General features: G+C 41.9%; 1 protein-coding gene across 10 annotated transcripts in view; it reads left to right on the top strand.

The window, feature by feature from the left end:
* CIT (citron rho-interacting serine/threonine kinase) overlaps positions 1–14,786 on the top strand; it is a 168,418-nt gene that overhangs the window by 18,690 nt on the left and 134,942 nt on the right. For all 10 annotated transcript variants that reach the window (XM_072722958.1, XM_072722959.1, XM_072722956.1 and 7 more), the window contains exon 5: positions 4,537–4,638. In XM_072722958.1, the coding sequence (XP_072579059.1) occupies positions 4,537–4,638 (102 nt within the window). The remainder of the gene's footprint in view (positions 1–4,536; positions 4,639–14,786) is intronic.

Genomic DNA, 14,786 nt, shown 5'->3' with positions numbered 1-14,786 from the left:
TTTATTTATTTATTTAAAAGATTTTATCCATTCATAGAGACACACAGGGAGAGGCAGAGACACAGGCAGAGGGAGAAGCAGGCGCCATGCAGGGAGCCTGATGTGGGACTCGATCCTGGGTCTCCAGGATCACACCGCGGGCTGCAGACGGCGCTAAACCGCTGCGCCACCAGGGCTGCCCTGTTTTAATCCTTTTTAAAAAATGATTCTATTTATTTACTTGAGAGAGAGAGTGTGTGCCCAAGTTAGGGGGAGGTTCAGAGGCAGAGGGAGAAGCAGACTCCACGTTGAGCAGGGAGCCTAAGTGGGGCTTGATCCTAGGACTCTGGGATCAGGACCTGGGCTGAAGGCAGATGCTTAACCAATTGAGCCACCCAGGTGCCACTGGGTACAATTCACTGGTCTTAAGTGCATTTACAATGTGATGTGCAACCATAACCACTATCTATTTCTAGAACTTTCTCATCATCCCAAATAGAAACTCTGTCCTTATGAAATGGTAACTCTCCATTCCTCCAAGAACTGTTTTTTGGAATGGCAGTTTACTTGGTGAGGTGGCTGGGGATCATTTATACTTTTGGAATGAGGAGGTTGGTATCAGAGTCTAAGGACTTAGTGTCTTTGAGTGGCCTTCAGTCAAAGGAGCAGTAGAGGGCAGGAAGCTGCTTGTCAGAGTCCCAAGAATGATGTAGCCTGTGTTTAGCAGTGAAATGCTAGCAACTTCGCAGAAAGGAGAAATGACAGGCTGTTGCAAATCATTTGAAAGGGAGGAATGGGAGATGCTCACTCAACCTCCCAATACCTAAGCAACCACCTATCATCAGTACGCACTTACTGAGCAGCTATTCTGTGTGGTGTGCTTCTAGGTCCTTGAGAAGAGGCATTAAATGTAGTCCTGACCTTGCAGTGTTTATGTTTTAGATGAGAAATAGTGCATGTGAAAAGAAAACAATCTAATGTACTATACCTTAGGCAAGCAATAGAGATGCTCACATAGGTATGCTTTCCTTCAGGTGAATGACTTACAATGACCTTGTGTGAGGTGTGGGCTGGGGATTTCTATTTTTCCATTTAAAAAAATTATTTATTTATTTTTAAAAATTTATTTATTTTTGAGAGAGAGCAAGAGAGAGCGAGAATGATCAGGGCAATAGGCAGAGGGAGAAGCAGACTCCCTGCTGAGCAGGGAGCTTGATGTAGGACTTGATCCCAGGACTCTGGGATCATGACCTGAGCTGAAGGCAGAGGCTTAACCGACAGAGCCACACAGGTGTGCTGTGTGGGCTTGGGGCTTTTAAAAATCAGACACACAAGGAGCTAATGAAAGCTACCCAACCATTCCTTAAGAGAGTGAACAGGAAGGAAAGTAGAGTCTTTAATTGAGCCATGGCAAGGCTTTGAGATTTAAGGGCATGAAAAGAGAAAAACTAGCACCAGGAGTGAATGGAAGGAAATGCCAGAGAAGGAGACAGGAGAGGCAACATCCTGTAAGCAACACTAGGAGAGGTCAGCACACCTGCCTGGGCTCTGCTGAGAACCAGATGAGTCCTCAGAGACTGTTTATTTTAATGGAAGCTTCAGGGGTCAGATGAAGAATCCCGGGCGAGCAAGTAAAGGCGTAGGTTTTTCAGTTCAGCCAACCTTCATGGAATACATTTTATGAGCCAGGAAAGCAGAGCGATCATAGATCAGGTGCAGGAGATTATGGGAGCTGTGTGGTTATTCCCCAGATGTGTTACATACATCACTGGTGGTATGCAAGATGATTTTAGGTAGTACATGGACAAAACTATTTTGAAATGTTTACTGGTTTAATATTAACTAGCATATCAATGCCTGGGAGTTGTACAGGTGTTATTGTCAGAACTAAATGGAAGAAGGTATATTTAAAGCTACATTATTTTTATTTTGAAAGTCACAAATCTATAGAAAAGTTGCAAGTACAGTATATATATCATAGAATGTAATTCTATTCAATTATATAAGGTTCTATAACATATGTTTTGTATGTATGTATTATATATGTATACCCATTGAATATATGTACCTTTACATCTTGAAATACATACATAATGTGTACATGTATGACTTACCTGATTGTAAGACTGGGAAGTCTGAAATCTGGAGGGCAGGCCAATGAACTGGAAACTCTTGGGCAAGACCTGATAATGGAATCTCGAGGCAGAATTTCTTCTTTCTCAGGGAAGCCTCACTTTTGTTCTTTCAGCTGAATGGCTGTGGCCCACCCAGATCATCTCCTTTACTAAAGTCAGTGGATTGAAGATGTTGACCATATAGAGCACAGCTACAAAATACTTTCACAGAAACACCTAGATGAGTGTGTGATTGAATAGCTGGGTGCTATAGCCTAGCCAACTTGTCATGGAAAACTATCACAAAGTATGAACCATTGTTTTCTTCCTGAGCTGTTTGAAAATCTGTTGCCAACTTGATTCCCCATCCCTCTGAAGATGTCCGGTGTGCATTTCCTACAATAGGGATGCTGTCCGGTAGACCACAATACAACCATCAAAATTAGAAAGAAACAGTGCTGCATTAGTGCTGTCTAATCTTCAGACCCAGTCATGTTGCACTGGTCGTTTCATGGCCATTTAGAACAAAACAGTCCAGCTCGGGATCACACATAGCATTTTTAGTTGTCTTGTCTTTTTAGCCTTTTTCACCCTGGAACAGCTTCTCAGTTTTCCCTGGACTCTCATGACCTTGGTGATTCTGAAGATTACAGGCCAGTTATTTTGTATAATATAGATATATCTAATGTTGCTCGTGTTTAGGTTCAAGCGCTAGATCTTTGGCAGGAAGATCACAGACAAGACACTCTGCTCTTCTCATTGCATCCCAACGGGTGACTTTGTTTCTATTTGTCACATTCACATCGACATTCACTTAGGTATCTGCCATGCCTCATCATGGGGTGCCCCTTTCTGCTTTGCCATTTCATAAGTATTCTGTAGGGAAGTGTTTTCAAGCTGTGGAAGCACCTGTTTCTCATAAAATTTCCAATTTATTAATTTATAGCTGTGTAGACTTGGATTTTCCTGCTTAAGTCAGTGAGTCACAAGCCATTATTGTCATTATGGATTTTTACTCAAATTGTCCCATATGTTGGGCCATGAGAGTGTCTTCGGGTTGGTTTTTGTGTCTTTTGACACTTCCCTATCTTTGAGTTGTCCCTTTTTATGGTACAAGATGTTCAGGCTCTTGTCTGCCCCACACCTATAATCTTTTTTTTTTTTTTTTAAATAAATTTTTATTTATTTATGATAGTCACAGAGAGAGAGAGAGAGAGAGAGAGAGAGAGACAGACACAGGCAGAGGGAGAAGCAGGCTCCATGCACCGGGAGCCCAATGTGGGATTTGTGTGGGATTCGATCCCGGATCTCCAGGATCACGCCCTGGGCCAAAGGCAGGCGCCAAACCGCTGCGCCCCCCAGGGATCCCCATAATCTCCTCTTTGAAAAATAACTTTCAGTGTAAGATGGTATTTAGATGCCAAGATCTAGGTACTAGGTGCCCTTGGTGCTGTTGGGGTATCACTGCTTCCAGACCCCCCTTTCAGTGAACAGAGCCAGGAAATACACATACAGGTATTAAATACACCTGTCTGTGCACGAGTATGCTTGCACACACACACACACACACACACACACACACACCCATTTACATCTATATTTATTTCTCTATCTCTGTATATTGAAAAACCATGTGTCCACACCAATACTGCCAAGTCCAATCCAACTTCACTGAGTTTATTCTAGTGTCCACCCTTCCTGTGCTTATAGCTCTCTTCTCTTCCCTCAATATTTTAGCTTATTTTATACATTTGTGTGCATCCAGTGTACTGTCTTTGTTGCCACTGCTCCCATGGGTGGGCTCCGATGCCCAGTTCCAGGCCATCCCTGCATGTAGGTGCCTTCCTCACCCTAGTGGGCCCTTGATATCTGATATTGGACTGCTCCCACACATGATCACTGCTCTCCCCACCCTGCGTGGGCCTGGCATCTTGTTCTGGGCTACTGTGGCCCTCTCTCCCTACCACCTGTCCTGGATGCCTACCTTGTTCTGCTCCACCTAATGGCTTTAGGCCTGAATGGTTCAGGGAGAGGAGGTGAAGAAGGAAAGAAAGAGAAAGATATTTAGATTTAAAAGAAGTGAATTGACTTTAAGGAGAGGAGTTAAGTAAATAATTGGATAGATAACATACAGATCTGGCGAAAAATGGTGAGCAAAGTAGGCAAATTAGTGAAATTTGTGGAGTGCTGGGCTAAAGGATGGTCTTTTCTTTCTTCTTTCTTTTCTTTTCTTTCTTTCTTCTTTCTTTCTTTCTTTCTTTCTTTTTTCTTTCTTTCTTTCTTTCTTTCTTTCTTTCTTTCTTTCTTTCTATCTATCTATCTTTCTTTCTTTCTTTCTTTCAACTAGGGACAGCAGTTTAGGCTCACAGGGAGAGGATAGAACATTCTCCTCACCCTACCCCAATGCTATTACAATTGTCTAAAGAGTTTCTTTTTCCCCTAGGTTTCCTTTTTTGAGGAAGAACGGAACATATTATCTCAGAGCATGAGCCCTTGGATCCCCCAGCTACAGTATGCCTTTCAGGACAAAAATAACCTTTATCTGGTGAGTCTTTCCCTCTCTCTCTCACTCTGCAATTAGTCCAATGCTGACACTCAGCACAGATGTAGAACTAGATGTGCTTCTTGCCCATATGATCCATCGAGTTACTTTCCTTACTTTCAGGTGTCTTCCTGTTCTCCTTGTCCTAAAGAGTAAGAGCCAGTCCATTTAGAAACTGTCCCATCTGCTGTTGGGTATTGTAGCCATGGCTTAAAGGGCAATAATGAGAAGTTGTTTATTTGGGAGTAGTCTGATATGATCTTTAATAGAGTAGAATCTTGCTTTAAATTTTTTTTTGAGTCATAATTGACATACATTATGTTAGTTTCAGATGTACAACATAATGAGTTAGTATTTGTGTTGTGAGATGATCACCACTAAGTCTAGAGAACATTTTTTAATTTTTAAAAATTGTGATAATGCATTGTGATTTTAAGAAAAGGCAAACACTGCAGAACAGTATGAAATAGAAGGGAAGGTTCCCTACCTTTCTTTCTAATCCTTCTCCCTAATAAATGGTTATGCATGTTCTTCCTGACCCTCATGGAAAAAAAATTTCTATGTTTGTATTTAGAATACATGTATATAGTTTGTCTTATGAAATTGATATATTACTCTTTTTTTTGATATATTACTCTTTACTCTTCAACTTGTTTTTTCCTTTTGGCAATTTACCCCAGACATCTTTCCTTTTTTTTTTTTTTAAATTTTTATTTATTTATGATAGTCACACAGAGAGAGAGAGAGAGAGAGAGAGAGAGAGAGGCAGAGACACAGGCAGAGGGAGAAGCAGGCTCCATGCACCGGGAGCCCGATGTGGGACTCGATCCTGGGTCTCCAGGATTGCGCCCTGGGCCAAAGGCAGGCGCCAAACTGCTGCGCCACCCAGGGATCCCCCCAGACATCTTTCCATGTCAGCCCATACCATACAAAGCTGCCTCATTCTTTTGAATAGTGCCATTTATTTCTGATATACATGTAGCATGACTTATACAAGGCTAAATTTCGTTCTGTTTAGGTTCTGGGGGATTTAGATTCCTAAAGTAAAAAAAAAAAAGTATCCCAGAAGCAGTTTTAGTTCCTGGTACAGAGTTCTAGTTGTCTCAGCACATTGATATCTGGCTGCAACAACATTTTTACACCCATCTTTGTAGCTCAGTTGGGTATTGCTGATGGGATCTTGTAATTATTTCCTTGTCTGCATTCTCTTCTCAAGTATGTTGGTAATTTGGAGTAAAATGCTTGCTAAGGGTACACTTTCCTTATAAATATCCAAACTTAGCATAGGAACTAAGATATGATTATAGATCTACCATCCCTTATCTTCAAATCTGAAATAACCAGAAGCTCTGAATAACCTCAGGTTCTTTTGTTACTTACTTGGCAGCAAAACCTGACCTGAATCTCCTCTTCCATCCTTTTAGTGTGACTTTTCAGATATTTTGCCTCAAAATGTGAATGCATTTGATTAAAGGGTGATATCCCAAGGCCTACCTTAGGGTGTTACATAATATAAAGTATACACACCATTTTATCTTTCTAAAATCTCAACATTTCTAAGTCTGGAAATAAATTCTGCCGTAAGATAAGAGGACCGTAGATCTATATTGGGATTGTGAAGTTCCAGAATTCCATTGTACCTATTGACTACTTACAGATCTCTAAACCTTTGAAGTTTGGGAAAACATACAAATCATCCTAAGCTCCCTGGCAGTTGATTGTTCATTTGTAATACAAATGAAGTGTAATTGAAGATACGTTTAAAAATCAATGAATAAAAGAAGTAGGATTGTCATCCTATATGTTTCTCAAAGCTATCTCTTTTCTCCATTCCTGCTTCTACTGGGTGAGTTCTGGCCGCCATCTTCTTCTTACCTGCATTATTGCAGTAACCTCCTAAGAGTTCTCCCTGCCATCTGTCTTGCCTTTCCCCCAGGTCTTCTACACACTTCAGCCAAGTCATCCTGCTGTTAAAACCCTTTAAGACTCCCTGCTGCCCTCTGGATGAAGTCCATACTCTTGTATGTGGTTTATAAGACCTTTTTCACATATATCTCTAGGCTTATTGCTTACCTTTTCTCTCCTTTCACTTTAATTAATTTTTTAAAAAGATTTTATTTATTTATTCATGACAGACATAGAAAGAGAGAGAGAGAGAGAGAGAGGCAGAGACACAGGCAGAAGGAGAAGCAGGCTCCATGCTGGGAGCCTGACACAGGACTTGATACCGGGTCTTCAGGATCATGCCCTGGGTCAAAGGCAGGTGTTGAACCACCCAGAGACCACCCCCCTCCCACCTTTTTTTTAAGAGAGAGAGTAAGAGGCAGGGGAGGGAAGAGGAAGGAATAGAGCATTTTTAAAAAAGATTTATTTATTTATTTTAGAGGAGGAGGGGCAGAGGGGGAAGGAGAGGAGAGAGAGAATCTCAAGCAGACTCCCTGCTGAGCTCAGAGCCCATTGTGGGCTTTGATCCCACAACCCTGAGATCAGGACCTGAGCCAAAACCAAAAGTTGGATGCCCAACTGGCTAAGCCACCCAGGTGCCCCAAGGAAGAGTGAATCTTAAGCAGGCTCTGTGTTCAGTGGGGTACTTGATGCTTGGCTAGATCTTACTACCCTGAGATCGTGATTTGAGCTGAAACCAAGAGCCGGACACTTAACCAACTGAGCCACCCAGGCACCCCTCTCCTTTCACTTTACATTCGTCCTGAACTTCCTTTGGGTCTTTGAACTGGCTTCTGACCTTTCTCCATGCCATTTCCTCTTTCCCTGGCTAACTCTTATGTCTCTTTCTAGGCTTGGACCAGGTATCACTTCTTCCAGAAACTCTTCCTCATCCCTCTACTTCTGGGAAGGGTGATCTTCTGGGTGTGTACTCATAGCACCCTGTACCTCCTCTTTGTGAGTGGGTGTTGGGCTCCCCCACCAGGTACTCCCTCTACCAAGGGAGGGATTATGTCTCCCTTGCTTCTAGTAGTGTTCTCCCAAGTAAATGCTTAAGAAGCATTTATTGGAAGAAATTGATTAATTTCATACAAATTGATTTACATACACATTTATTTATTGTGTTATGGAAATCACACATTAGGAGTGTGAGTTTTATTCTCTAGCATACATAATTAAAGTTGGATCCAGTAGGATTTTCAAAATTTGGAGTGCGGTACAAGGAAGTTGAACTTGAATCCTTTGGAAATTTGGTGGCTAAAAATTTCCTATTTGTCATTACATACCAATGAATGTAGCTTGCCATTTTCTGGTATATAGAAAATTGTAATGAGGTCTATTGTATTGTTAATGTCTGGTTCTATATAACAAGGCTAGTTCTGTATGCTGGCAGGCAGCCCATGGAAACCGCGCTTTGTTAATCTGGTTCATGATGAAATCTGTTCAGTTCTGTATAACAGATGCCTTCACCAGTGTCCTTCCAGGAAGGAGCTGATCTTTACAAAGAAAACATTGTTTTGCAGCTTACTAGTAGTATTGTTGCATCTAAATGCTTTGTGAGATTTCTTAAAGGTTGCTGGCTTTGTACTGATGTTTTTCATACCATGGGTCTTTTGGGGCTGCCCTTGCTCTGAGCCTGTAACTTACCCATGAATCTTTTGTCCTTATGGTGGCCTCACATTAACTTCCCTGTGTTCATTCCAAATTCTTCTTCTCCAGTTGCACATAGGATGTACTAGTTAAAGGTCCAGGCTAAGCCATTGTAACAAAAAGATACCAAAATCCAGTCCAGACTGATGGAGCAGGTCTGTTGTATGTGATATTCAGGGATCCAGGTTCCTTCTGTTTTACGAGTCCTCCTCACTTAGGATGCTGTCCTCTTGACATGGTTAAAATTGAGCATTTTCATGTTCTTGTTTCCCCTGGCTGGCAGGAGGAAGGAGTAGAGAGCAGAACAAGCAAATTCCTTTTATGTAGTATGACATGGAAGAGAGACACCTTTCCTCTCCTATTTTGTTGACCAGAACTTCATCACATGATCTCACATCTGTACCATCTACCTGCATGGCCAATATCTAGGTAATGGAAGAGTGGATTTAGGGGACAAGTTATAGTCTATTTATAGGCAATAAAAGATAGATCTGGCTTATGAAGCCAGACTCCTTAGATCCACCTTTCATACTCTTACCTGTTATGTTACACTGTTCTATCCGAGAGCACTGCTAGTCTGACCCTGGTTCGGAGGTCCTACTTTGGATTAGTTTTTTATTTTTCCTGTCTCACTTTCCACTGAAGGCTGTGCAATTGCATGGGGAGTATTTCCTTCCTGTGTAGGAACAATTTGGAGGTTAGCAGGTTCTAGGCAGTGACCCTGTGGCCTGTATAAACACCAGCCCATGTTGTCAGTGGGAATCTGGAGAGAGATAACAAATATAACTTCATTGTTTATTTTAGTGGAATGTGGCAGCTTATGATAGTTTTGACAGCAAGACATGTGCTGTTTTGATCTCTTGGATAAGATTATCCAGTTTTGAGGCATGTCTCAAAACTTACCAGCATGTTCGCATGTTGCCGCTTGGGAAGCCACAGTTTGGAAGCTGGCTGCCCGTCGGAAGAAAGCTGTTACTAGAATCTAGGTTCTTTTTTTTTATTTATTTAATTTTTTTTAGAATCTAGGTTCTTGTTTTATTACTGTTTCTTGGTTGGTCTCTCTGGAATCATTGGCCTTTTCAGTTTCAATGTTCTCATTGGTGAAATGAGATATTAATACCTCTTATTGAGTCCCAATTTGGTTGCGGAGTGTGTTATTGCCCTGGGGAGATCTTTTGTGCCTTCAGAACAGTTGTTTTGTGTCCTTATCTTTTGAGGCAGATTTCAAGTGAATGCATTTAGAGTTTTAAGAGTCATAGTTTAAAAAAAAAAAAAAAAGAGTCATAGTTTTGTCCCATTGTTCCAGTTTACCTCATTCCACTGCCACAGTTTCTGGTTTTGTAGTCTAGGATGGGGCCCAAGAATTTGCAACCAGGTCCCAGATGCTGCTGCTGGTCTGGAGACCCCACTTTGAAAACCAGAGGCCTGTTGTGGCTATGGCTCCAGTTAATTTCTGGGTATTTGTTCCTTTTGTTCCTTCAGCCATAGTGAAGATCCATCCTGAGATCCCCATTCCTTGCACTTTGCTCTTTCAGGTCAAGGAGTGGTGCCTACCCCTTGCTGTTAACTGGCTCTGGGGTTCTTCATCAATGCAGGGTGCTCCATTAACACATGCCCTCAGTTACCTAGTTTGAATGTGCTATCTCCGTCTTGCCAAGACTCTGGATGATTTGTTGCTCAATGAGGATCCTTGAATAGATGGATGGGATTCATGTTTTCTGAAATAAAGGGTCTTTGCTCCTTCTCTTTTAGTGACCTTGGCTGTCAAGAGGAATAATTGAGTATTTCCACCAGGGGCCATCCTGCTTAGAGGATCCTTTCCTTCTTCCCTGATGCCAAAGATTAGGAACACTGGCCAGGGTAGATAACGATGCCAGTACCATTGTTGTATTTCCATGGTACTTCCAGGCATGCTGATTGTAGTGCAAGCATTTCAAGGGCATGCTGCTAAAGGGGTGGCCAGCACAGTGTGCCTCTAATGACACCCTGTGCAAATTGGAACAGAGTACAAGAACTATTAAATACTCACTCCCTTCCCACATAGGGATATATGTGCAAGCTTGCATGTATGTGCACGTGTATGCATATGCATGCGTACACACACACGTCCTTTGTTTTGATTGCAATACAAGTGATGGGCATTGCCATCTCTGTACTTGGGGTGTAGATATGAACACCAGCAGAGAAGCTGCCGCTCCTTCCAAACTGAACACATGTAAGATTTGCCCTTTAATTAGCATCTGCAGCTGTGCCATTAGAAGGGTTTGTCTCTGTTGGCCTGAATGTCTTTGCTTTAAAAGAGCAAGTCCGTTATAGCTCCAAGCCAGACTTGTCTGTCAGCTGCTGTGCTTTCTCTGCCATCTGCAGGGTGATCACATTGTTTAGAGGACTGTTTCACTGTAGGGCTCTTTCCTCCTCCTGTCTCCCCAGCTTTTGATTACTGTCCCTTGGTGATTGCCATTCGGGTGACCTGCAGCTGGTCGTTGTGGGCAGGGACATCTCGTGTCCACCCATGCTGGATTGTTGCCTCCATTCTGATGGAGTGGCTGGGTAGTTGCTGGCCCTTTGTTGCCCATGATCTTGTCGTGGTAGGCAGATCCTGTCCTGTCCAGGTAGTCACTGAAAAACATGTCAAGCAGCAGGAGTGTTGGCTGTATTGAGGGTACCTTTGCTGTAGAAACTTTTCATCTGCCTGATGCAGGGAGCCACTTTGTCTCTACAACTTCATCTGTACTGGGTCTCAGTGCTGTGCTAGGCTGGCTGCGTCAGAATCACCTGGGTAGCTCCTTAAAAATGCAGATTTCTGTACCTCACCCAGGGTCCCTGGAATTTTTAACAAGCTCCCTGAATGGTTGGGTTGGGAGTGAGATGCCCTTTACCCTGTCATAGTGCTTAATGTTTACTCTTTTTCATTCCACTAGAATTCCAGCTCCAAGAAGCAAGGGATTTTTGTCTGTTACAGTCTCTGTTGTTTTCCTAGTATCTAGAGCAGTGCCTGACACATAGTAGGTACTCTTTTTTTTTTTTTCAGTGAATGTGTTTTATCTATTTTAAAAAAGCACCTCCTTAGGTAATTCTGATTCTGATGGGCAGGCAGATTTGAGAAGCCCTGCCCTGGAGGATTTACCAGGTTAATTAGGTTAGAAGCCACATTTTTGGGGTACCTGGCTGGCTTAGTTGGTTAAATGTCTGCCTTTGGCTCAGTTCATGATCCCAGGGTCCTGGATCAAGCCCTGTGTCTTCCTTTCCTCCCTACTTGTGCTCTTTCTTGCTCTCTGTTGCTATCTCTGTCTCTCTGTCTCTCTCTTTTTCAAATAAATAAAATATATATTTTTAAAATTTTATTTATTTTTTTCACGAGAGACTAGAGAGAGAGAGAGAGAGAGAGAGAGAGGAAGAGACACAGGCAGAGGGAGAGTCAGGCTCCACACAGGCACACAGGGAGCCTGATGTGGGACTCGATCCCAGGTCTCCAGGATCACGCCCTGGGCTGAAGCTGACACTAAACCACTGAGCCACCCAGGCTGCCCCAAATAAATAAAATCTTAAAAAAAAAAAAGCTACAATCTTGGGGTGGAGTCTTTTGGATTTTCTAGGTAGAGTATCATGTCATCGGCGAAGAGGGAGAGTTTGACTTCTTCTTTGCCAATTTGAATGCCTTTAATGTCTTTTTGTTGTCTGATTGCTGAGGCTAGGACATCCAATACTATGTTGAATAGCAGTGGTGAGAGTGGACATCCCTGTCTTGTTCCTGATCTTAGGGGAAAGGCTCCCAGTGTTTCCCCATTGAGAATGATATTTGCTGTGGGCTTTTGGTAAATGGCTTTTAAGATGTTGAGGAATGTTCCCTCTATCCCTACACTCTGAAGAGTTTTGATCAGGAATGGATGCTGTATTTTTTCAAATGCTTTCTCTGCATCTATTGAGAGGATCATATGGTTCTTGTTTTTTCCCTTGCTGATATGATGAATCACATTGATTGTTTTACAAGTGTTAAACTAGCCTTGCATCTCGGGGATAAATCCCACTTGGTCATGGTGAATAATCTTCTTAATGTATTGTTGTATCCTATTGGCTAGTATCTTGTTGAGAATTTTTGTGTCCATGTTCATCAGGGATATTGGTCTATAATTCTCCTTTTTGGTGGGGTCTTTGTCTGGTTTTGGAATTAAGGTGATGCTGACCTCATAGAACGAGTTTGGAAGTATTCCATCTCTCTATCTTTCTGAACAGCTTTAGTAGAATAGGTACGGTTTCTTCTTTAAATGTTTGATAGAATTCCCCAGGGAAGCCATCTGGCCCTGGACTTTTGTGTCTTGGGAGGTTTTTGATGACTGCTTCAATTTCCTCCCTGGTTATTGGCCTGTTCAGGTTTTCTATTTCTTCCTGTTCCAGTTTTGGTAGTTTGTGGTTTTCCAGAAACGCGTCCATTTCTTCTAGATTGCCTAATTTATTGGTGTATAGCTGCTCATAATATGTTTTTAAAATCGTTTGTATTTCCTTGGTGTTGGTAATGATCTCTCCTTTCTCATTCATGATTTATTGCTAGAACTCAGACAGCAGTTTGGCAGTGTGGCAGGATACAAAATCAATGCCCAGAAGTCAGTGACATTTCTATACACTAACAATGAGACTGAAGAAAGAGAAATTAAGGAGTCAATCCCATTTACAATTGCACCCAAAAGCATAAGATACCTAGGAATAAACCTAACCAAAGATGTAAAGGATCTATACCCTAAAAACTACAGAACACTTCTGAAAGAAATTGAGGAAGACACAAAGAGATGGAAAAATATTCCATGCTCTTGGATTGGAAGAATTAATATTGTGAAAATGTCAATGTTACCCAGGGCAATTTACACATTTAATGCAATCCCTATCAAAATACCATGGACTTTCTTCAGAGAGTTGGAACAAATTATTTTAAGATTTGTGTGGAATCGGAAAAGACCCCGAATAGCCAGGGGAATATTAAAAAAGAAAACCATAGCTGGGGGCATCACAATGCCAGATTTCAGGTTGTACTACAAAGCCGTGGTCATCACGACAGTGTGGTACTGGCACAAAAACAGACACATAGATCAATGGAACAGAATAGAGAATCCAGAAGTGGACCCTCAACTTTATGGTCACCTAATATTTGACAAAGCAGGAAAGACTATCCACTGGAAAAAAGACGGTCTCTTCAATAGATGGTGCTGGGAAAATTGGACATCCACATGCAGAAGAAGGAAACTAGACCATTCTCTTACACCACACACAAAGATAAACTCAAAATGGATGAAAGATCTGAATGTGAGACAAGATTCCATCCAAATCCTAGAGGTGAACACAGGCAACACCCTTTTTGAACTTGTCCACGGTAATTTCTTGCAAGATACATCCATGAAGGCAAGAGAAACAAAAGCAAAAATGAGCTATTGAGACTTCATCAAGATAAGAAGCTTTTGCACAGCAAAAGAAACAGTCAACAAAACTAAAAGACAACCTACAGAATGGGAGAAGATATTTGCAAATGACCTCTCAGATAAAGGGCTAGTATCCAAGATCTATAAAGAACTTATTAAACTCAGCAAAGAAACAAACAATCCAATCATGAAATGGGCAAAAGACATGAAGAGAAATCTCACAGAGGAAGACATAGACATGGCCAACATGCACATGAGAAAATGCTCTGCATCACTTGCCATCAGGGAAATACAAATCAAAACCACAGTGAGATACCACCTCACACCAGTGAGAATGGGGAAAATTAACAAGGCAGGAAACCACAAATGTTGGAGAGGATGTGGAGAAAGGGGAACCCTCTTGCACTGTTGGTGGGAATGGGAACTGGTGCAGCCACTCTGGAAAACTGTGTGGAGGTTCCTCAAAGAGTTAAAAATAGATCTGCCCTACGACCCAGCAATTGCACTGTTGGGGATTTACCCCAAAGATTCAGATGCAATGAAACGTCGGGACACCTGCACCCCGATGTTTCTAGCAGCAATGTCCACAAGAGCCAAACTGTGGAAGGAGCCTCAGTGTCCATCGAAAGATGAATGGATAAAGAAGCTGTGGTCTATGTATACAATGGAATATTACTCAGCCATTAGAAATGACAAATACCCACCATTTGCTTCGACGTAGATGGAACTGGAGGGTATTATGCTGAGTGAAATAAGTCAATCGGAGAAGGACAAACATTATATGGTCTCATTCATTTGGGGAATATAAAAGATAATGAAAGGGAATAAAGGGGAAAGGAGGAAAAAAATGACTGGGAAATATCAGAAAGGGAGACAGAACATGAGAGACTCCTAACTCTGGGAAACGAACTAGGGATGGTAGAAAGGGAGGTGCGTGGGTGGGTGGGAGGTGGGGGTGACGGGCACTGAGGGGGGCATTTGATGGGATGAGCACTGGGTGTTATTCTATATTTTGGCAAATTGAACACCAATAAAAAAAGTTTATATATATATATAAAAACGACATTTTGGGTGATCAGTATCTTACTGGGCATCTATCTGAGTAGTAAAAGTCCAAGACAGATTTGTACTTTTGGACAAAATCAGATG

Source organism: Vulpes vulpes, chromosome 10 (genome assembly GCF_048418805.1).
Source record: "Vulpes vulpes isolate BD-2025 chromosome 10, VulVul3, whole genome shotgun sequence".
In the NCBI taxonomy this organism is placed as follows: Eukaryota; Metazoa; Chordata; class Mammalia; order Carnivora; family Canidae; genus Vulpes; species Vulpes vulpes.
Note: the sequence above shows the minus strand (reverse complement) of the source record. Positions and strands in the feature narration are given on the sequence as shown.